Genomic DNA, 8,507 nt, shown 5'->3' with positions numbered 1-8,507 from the left:
GACATTATAAATAAAAATCACCCAGGAGATTTCTTATAGCAAGAAGAGCAGAAGCTCATGCACCATTTCATGATGTTGCAGAAAGCTGAATTCACATGGGATGAGTCACAGAAGGGGAAATTCAGAGAAGATGTCTTTTCCCCAGTGACCATCTCTATTGTAGAACATATCTCTTGGGTTCACAAAAACATTCTCATTTCCTCAGATATCATAAAGTCATAAATACAGTTAAAAACAAGATTGCTTCAGAAATATATGAGCCTTCCAGTTCTTTATATTGCTCTAAGTGGTTCACAGAATTCAAGAAAGATGGATGTTCACTATAGTGATATGCATTGTATCAGGCTAGCCCTAAAATTTGTGAATTTTAAACAATATATTTATATAAGCTGAGGTCTATATGACTAGCCATTCAAGAGCTATAGCTGAGACTTCAAGCTGATAGTCATGCTATGCTAAGAAGGCTAAGGATCAATGTGGACTTAGCTAAAACAACTTTTCACTGGATTAATAACCTCAAAGTCAAGATTGGACTTAGAGAAATAACACCACTATAGTAAAATGCCAAGTCAATTTGGACTTAAAAATGATACTATGTTTGGGCCAATTCTAAATGCCATCAGGGCTGGTATACTATAGTCTAGCTCAGAAGTTTATTATCATGACTAGCAGTGAAGTATAAGATCTAGCTAGCACCTAAACCAGAAGTAAAAACAAAGTAGAACTCATTAACCCATGGCTAGCATACTGGGTCTAATGCAAAATACATGTGGTGAGGATTTCTCAGGCATGAATAATTAAAGAGGCACATAGTTCAGAGGATAAACCACAATTAGGAAGCTTGGCTGCCTCAGATCACTATGATCAATTGACTGTGATCAATAGTCAGTTCAAAAGTAACAAGCAAAACTATAAGATGATTGATTATATAGTAAATGATCATGGACTATAGAAATAGAGCACTAGAGGAGTCCTAGATCACCTGAAAAGAATATATGAGACATACCAAGATAGAAAAATAATTTAATTTTTAGGGCTAGCCAAGCAAAATGAGTGACCAGACTAAATTATTTATAGATTTTGTATCAGTTAGTTATATATAAAAGCAGAACAAAGAAGAATTATGTGGCAGGTGATCCACCTCTGCAATTTAGGTGTTTTAGCTCTCAGTAGTTAGTTTCTGTATCAGTGGTCTTATGTGTAATCTCAACTTGGATAGCTATTGTTACTAAGTCATCTGTATTGAATAAGAGTTGAAGTCTTTACTGAACTTTGGGTTTTGGCATAATTTGGGTCCTAGCTTCATAAGAGTTTTAGCATCTGAGTATCAGTTCTCTTATTTTAAGAACTACTAGCTGGCCACAGATGCAGCTAGCCAAGTTTCAGTGCTTGAGAGACTTGGTATTGGGTTTCAGCATTTATTGGATTTCAGAGTACTCTAAGTTAAGCTGGGCACTGTAGCTCTGCAGTTTAAGTATCAATTCACATACTGTGTCTTATTCCTACCACCCTTGCAAGTATTGCATCTTAGAATACAAACTAGCCTTAAATAAACTGTCTTTATATTTTTATATTTGATTTATCTGAGTCTGTAGAGTGCTTCTATTATAATCAAACCACCTGAACTCACCTATATTGGTGATCATGCATTGAGTGGTTAGATGTTGGTGTTTGAGAATTCATTTCTCATTTGCCTCTCTTAGTTGCTTAGCCATTTTCCAGCACATCAATAGGTTGTTCATGATCTACAGCCTCTCAATATAGTTATTATTTGCAACTCAGAGATACCTCTGCTCATCAAACAGCTGGCTGACACCTTCAGCAGACAGGTATGTTATGAAGTTTTCAGTCTTTTTATTATCTTTGATCAGCATTTGCTTTCAGTAGGCAGCAGAAATCTGACAATCTTCCAAACACTTCTGGGCATTTTTTGGCTGACCATGCTCCTGATAGAATAGATAAATTCAATGCAGGTGCTCTAAGAGAATATAACCTACATGCTGCAGAATAAAACATCTGATCTCATGATCTCATTGATTGATGATGCTGGCATGAAAGGGCTCATCACCTGCTATGAGACTATGAACAGTGGCTATGAGACAATACCCAATAATACAGGAATTTACTGCTTCATATGGAAGCATTTTCAAAACCTCAATTAGATTGTGCAGTGGATGGAATATACTGACTGCACCTGGTTTAGAAAGAAGGCTTATTTCTGCATGCCAGAAGCTGTAATAGTCAGACACAAGTGCATCTATGAGAGCTGAGTACCAGAGAATAAAAAAGTCAACAAGATCAAGAACTGAGGCTCATATCAGGATCTGACTGATATCTGCTCATTTTGGGCACCACTGAGATTTTATGGATTTATATCTGCAATTACAGTCTGATTGTTAGGTCTCTTGTAAATCTCACATAGAAAGAGATTGAGTTTTTCTAGGGATCAGATCAGAAGGCAGCTTAAGAAGCACTCAAGCAGAAAATCATCAACTCCTCTGCTCTCTATCCAACAGACTATAAATCAAAAGCACCTATCATACTAGCTGTTGACATCAGCTCACAGGCAGTTGGATATGCCATATTCTAAGAGGACTCAGCCAATCTGAAGAGAAGATATCCTTCTCACTTTGGTTCCATACCTCTAAATGCTGTTGAGATGAAATATAGCCAGCCAAAACTCAAGCTGTATGGTCTGTACAGAGCACTAAAAGAAGCTGTTATATAGATCATTGGAGTAAAGTATCTTATGATAGAGGTTGATACTACAGTCATCAAGAGAATAATAAACAATCCAGTGATAAGCCTTTAGACTCTATGCACTCTGAAATCACAGACTTCAATAATTATTTTTGACTTCTGCCCTTAAGTGGGCTTTCAGTAAAACAATCATTTTAGGTTCAATAGTAGTGGTTTCATCAAGAACTATCTATTATTGACAGACATCCCCTTATGTGTAAAAATTATATATTATACATGAACTTTTTTTTTATCTGTAAACTTTTTTCAACCTTATGAACTTTTCTCATTAACTTTCATGATACATAAACTTTTGATTCTCATAAGTGCCATAGGTTTGGCCAGACACTATAATACCTGATCATATAAGACATACATTATTATTAGTATACATATAGTATCTTAATACAGCCCACAAGGCCCATCATAACACATATGCAAGGCTGGCTGCAGAGGACTAACCATATGTTTAGTTAGATATTTGTAAGAAATATTAGAAGGGCTAGTATACTATTGGCTATATGAACTTTTAAATATGCTAAATTTCCTAAAAGCCTCACAGCCTTGAAGGCTTCATATAATAAAAAGTTTGCTATGCTCATTAAGCTAGTACTGCAGTTACAAAGGCTGTTTAAATGTCACATAGTTGGTATTAGTAAAAAGATAGTATTAGTAGTGTACAAAGAAACAGAGAAAAGAAGAGATAAGCCATATTGAGACTATTCAACATCTATATTAAACTGTACACCAGTACAATACCTCTCCAATAAAATCAGTCACACAGACTACATATAGGCTAATACCCTTTGACTGAGAATGCTATAGCATCTTATGCTCTATCTGGAGGCTTGCATACAACACTAGTGAACTTTTAATTCATAAAAAAAACATAAAAGAGATCTGCTGCCCTTATGTGTCCTTCTCACACTTCCTATACCTAACAAAAGAACTTGAAGAGATTCCAACATTAAAAGTTTATGCTGCATATAAGTTGCACCATCCAGTATTCAGATTCTTATGTGATATTCCTGTTATAAGAAAATTCACATACATACTGTGAGTCACTGTGAACAATTCAGTGTCTTATATCTCTGTAGCTATCCCTTGCTACACCCTTTTAGAGATTAGTCATTGAATAGAGATATATGACTAGACTTGCTTAGACCAGCCTTCAGATTCTGTGCCTTGGTTTTACTTACTGAAATAGGATTTGTGTTTCCTGCCTGCAGAGAGTCTAAACAAACAATTTCTGGTTTATCAGCAGTGCTCATCTGTATCTCCATAAAAGAAGCATGTGCATGAGTAATTCTGTTCATATTCCATTATTCTGAGACCAGAATCATAAGCTGGTGTCTGTGCTCTGCTAGCCTGCTGCTGCATTAATATCAGGAGGCTCTTCTGGTTCTCTATCATGGCTTTTTCCAAGCTTGAGAGCCTTTTATCACTCACAGAGGTCTGCTGTTCCATGAAATCCTTCATGACAGTGAGCACACTTTCTATCTCTTCCTGTTTCACATTGTGCTTATCTACTATGGGTAAATTGCATGGAGTGGTAGTTGAATAGTGCTGTTCATGCATGATAGAGATTGAGGTTGAGATACCTCATGCTTTATCTCACTTTCTGTCTATAGAGGAGAATATGTCTTGCAATGCTATTAATCCAGCTTTCATAATCTCTTTCAAGATGTATAGATCTATTAAGCCTAAATTCCATATGACCAATAACATGTGATAAATGACTGCTACCTTGCACTTTGGGTAAAACAATCAAGTCCACTCATGCATTGTTGGTGCTGTGTAGTCAAGGTGTTTGCAAGTTGCTCAAGAGTAGATGATGAAGAATAAACTTTAGCTCAAAGCTGGGATTACTACAGCAAGAGCTATGCTATTTATATACTAATTGTTGTCCATTCTAAAGATATGACTGCCTAATTGTTTGTTCTGGTGCTATAGAGCACTTTGTTCAATGTTGCTAAGATATCTACAAAAGTGTATTGTCTGCTGTTGAGCTGTTACTGCTGTTACTGCTGTTACTGCTGTGCAATGACAAAGCAGGTCTTCTGTCATTAAACAGCACACAGCAGTGCAGCAGAATCTGGGCAGTGCTGTGAGCTGACTAAGCTCATCCATGGTCCTAAGCACTGGCTAGGCACTCTGACTAAGCAGAAATAGGGGTTAATTCCAAATAAAAGAAAAGAAAAGAAAAGAAAATAGGAAAAATCATAACATTACTCCCTTCTTAAGACCATCATCCTGATGGCTTTGTTAGAGATAAGTCCTCTGATCCAGTCACAGTCAGGGATGAGGTGGCTGATGTGACATTTCACAGTATCTTGTTCTAGTCATAATGTGCTGCCAACATGTCCTCTGCAGATATTGATAGAAGCTTCTCCTTGTTATTGTTATTATATCATGATTTTCATTAGGATAATGACTCATCATTGGCAGTAATCTTCTATCCCTTCATGGTCAATTTATCTGCTGTTCATAGTCATGAATGGCTTCTTTCACATTCATGTACTTTTCATTGACCCATTGGTTTGATTCAGGTTCATATCCTTATCAGCTGACTAGATAGTCAACTGTTGTTGTCATTCTGCTGCTACAGGCTTTGACTTTTTATAATTTGTAGTTTAGTACTTTATCAATTTCATAGTGTTCTTCATCATCAATGAGTTCTGATGGTGGTGGAGGTGGTTGTTTCTGGTTTGGAAAGGCAAGTGCAATGTATAGTGTTAATAATGTCTCATTAAAGATATTATAAACCTTTCAGGTTTTTAGTAATCATAGTTTGTATGCAGAATTGCCAATTTTGGCAATGACCATGAAAGATCTCATTTGTTTGTCTGCCAACTTCTGTTTTAGATGTGGAAGATGCAGGTTTGTGATATCCAACCAAACTTTGTTGTTGATTGAATATTTATAGGCCAGCTTCTGGTGTTTGTTGTATAGTTTCTTCATGCTAGAAGCAGCCTTTTCAAGGGCTGTCTTTGTTTCATTATAGATTTTTGCTATAGTTGTGGCAAAATCCATTGATGCTAGTGTCATCATATGAGCCTGTTCACTTTGAATGACTTGTGGATGATGCTTATAATTAATAAAGAATGACGTTTTACCAGTTGCTGAGTGAATGCTGTTGTTGTGTTGAAAAGCAGCTAGCGCTAGCCATTCTGTCCAATCATCTTGTTGATAGTTAATAAAAAGTCAGAGATACTTTTCAACTTTTTGATTTACTCATTCTATCTGGCCATCCATTTGAGAGTGGTATGCCATTGAAGTGTTTCATTTGATGTTGAGAAGTCAATACAAGTCATTTAGGAACTTTGAGATGAATTGTGGATCTCTGTCTGAAATCACTACTTGAGGCATGCTATACTTGGCATAGATCTTGTCTCATAGAATCTTTGTCCACCTCTCTGATGTTAATTCTGTGGAACAAGCAATTAGAATGATTGCTTTTGAGAAGCAATTGACTATGACAATGATTGTATTATAGCTATCATTTTTGAGAAGTCCAGTTATCATATCCACTGAAATGTGAGTCCATGATGATGAAGAAACCTCATTTGGGTGGAGGAGAGTGGCTTGGGGTTGAGTTGAGAATTTGCCTCATTGATAAATCTTGCAAGCTTTAACATATCAGATGATATCATGATCTATTTTGGACCACCAATATTCCCATAATATAAGCTCTTTGGTCTTGGCAATGCCAGAGTGTCTGGCAGTTGCATGGTTATGACATGTGGTGATGATCTCACCACAAAGTCTTTGATCTCAAGGGATATAGATTCATCCATCATAATAGATCAAGTCTCTCTCCTTCTTTAGTTCTCATTTATGGTTGAGGGATGAGGCAATTTGTTGATTCCATTTATGGGGATCCTGGATTGCACTTTTGATATGCTCATGGATCTCCTCCTCTGTGGGCATGATCATTGCCTGGAAGTGTTCAAATCATAGTAATATGACTCCTTTGTTGTCATTTCCACTCTAGTCATGGTTGGCCCTGTGGCTAAGGAAATCCACCTTCTTGTTTGCTGCACCAGCTTTGTGGTGCAGTATATATTTGTATTCAGATAATTCTGTAACCCATCAGGCTTGTCAGCAATTAAGCTTTTGTGAGAGATGGAAATATTGGAGATTCTGGTGGTCAGTTCAGATCTCAAAGATCTGGACTGCTCCAATGAGATAATGCTGCCATTTGGCTAGGACAAGCATTATAATGAGGAGTTTCTTATCATAAATTTTGTAGTTGCATTCTGTGACTGTTAATGCTTTGGACATGAATGCAACTGGTCACCATTTGCCATCTTGCTCCTGAGACAGAATGGCTCTGATGGTGTCTTCACTTGAATCAGCTTCCACTTGGAATTTTCCATCTTGGCTTGGTATGGCAAGGATGATGTCTTCAGCTAATTGGCATTTGAGATCATTAAATCCTGATTGTTGTGAGAGTCCTCAGGCCCATGGCACATTTCTGGTTAATTGTATCATGGGTCAGACTACCTTGCTATAGTCTCAAATGAACCACCAGTAGAAGTTGGTGAAGCCAAGAAAGGATTGTAACTCCTTCTTCTTGATTGGCTCCAGCCACTCGGTTACTCTGGCTATCTTGACAGGGTCCATTCTGATGTTTCCTTCACTGATAATGACTCTGAGATACTCAGTTTCAAGTACCTTGAATTCACATTTTTTGGCCTTAAGAAAGAGATGATGTTTCCTCATCAAGGCTAGTACTTGTTGTACTAACTATTAATATTCTTTCTTGGTCTTAGACATAATTAGAATGTTGTCCAAATAGATCATGATCTTTTCTGTGGTGATGAGGTCCTTGAAGATGTCATTCATCATCCACCAGAAAGTGGCAGGTGAATTAGTGAGTCCAAAGAATATAACCATCAGTTTGAACAACCTGTGGTTAGTCTGGAAAGCAGCCTTTCATTTGTTGCCTTCTTTGATGCACATATTATTGTATTCCCATTGGACATCCAATTTTGTGTAATATTTAGTGCTGCAGTGACATGCCCTCTCCATGTTCAGGCATGTAAAATTGCAAAAATTAAGAATACATAGACTGCATTTCAGTCCAGTAAGCATGTAACTGAGAATAGAGTAAGAGTGCACAGAAACCTAGCTATCATAAGGCTAAACTGAAGTAACAAGGAGTAGAGTGCATGGCCTAGTAGCAGACTAATACCAGAGGGGTTAGACTGCATGTGAGGTTCCAGCATTTAGCCCTAAATACACTAATACTATTACAAGAAGGCATGCTAAAAATAAAAAGAATATGATCAAAATATGATCAGCAATCCTGATCACATTGATCAATGATGCACTGATGGAACATGCTTTAGAACAGGGAACTGAGACTCAAAGAAAGGTATCTGAATAACTGGATGCTGAACAGAGAAATGAAATGATGGCAACAAAGGAATAGATAGAGGAATACTACCCTCAGAGATGAATAGCATGTGTACTGCTCAGAGACTTGCACATATACTTACAGTGCCTTAGCATGCTTAACACAGTGAGAGACTCTGCATTATACCATGGTATGACATATATCATATTAGGTAAGTTAATTAATGCATATCAGGCCAGAAGTAGTGCAATTTATGGGCTGGAGGAAATGTTGAGACACTGGAGAAGAGAACATAACTATTGTGGCTGACTCCAGACATGGGAGATAACTCTAGGGGTCCAGAACAGTTTACCACTGTCAGAGATGTGTCACTGAGGAAATAAGAAAGCAAGCAGACTGGGCTAGA

The 8,507-nt window shown here is 37.3% G+C and overlaps 1 protein-coding gene across 1 annotated transcript; it reads left to right on the top strand.

Annotated features, from left to right (window-relative positions):
* Positions 1 to 209: 209 nt before the first annotated feature.
* On the top strand, positions 210 to 1,958 carry BT62DRAFT_891143 (uncharacterized protein; the record flags this gene model as incomplete). The annotated part of the gene is given in 3 exon segments (XM_043183055.1): positions 210 to 315; positions 327 to 337; positions 1,734 to 1,958. Coding segments are annotated over 3 exon segments (342 nt in total), but the record flags the coding sequence as incomplete, so codon positions are not given.
* Between the last annotated feature and the right edge of the window lie 6,549 nt (positions 1,959 to 8,507).

The sequence above is a fragment of the Guyanagaster necrorhizus genome (genome assembly GCF_019112545.1).
Source record: "Guyanagaster necrorhizus MCA 3950 unplaced genomic scaffold BT62scaffold_8, whole genome shotgun sequence".
NCBI classification, from domain to species: Eukaryota; Fungi; Basidiomycota; class Agaricomycetes; order Agaricales; family Physalacriaceae; genus Guyanagaster; species Guyanagaster necrorhizus.
This window is presented reverse-complemented; position numbering and strand designations above follow the sequence as displayed.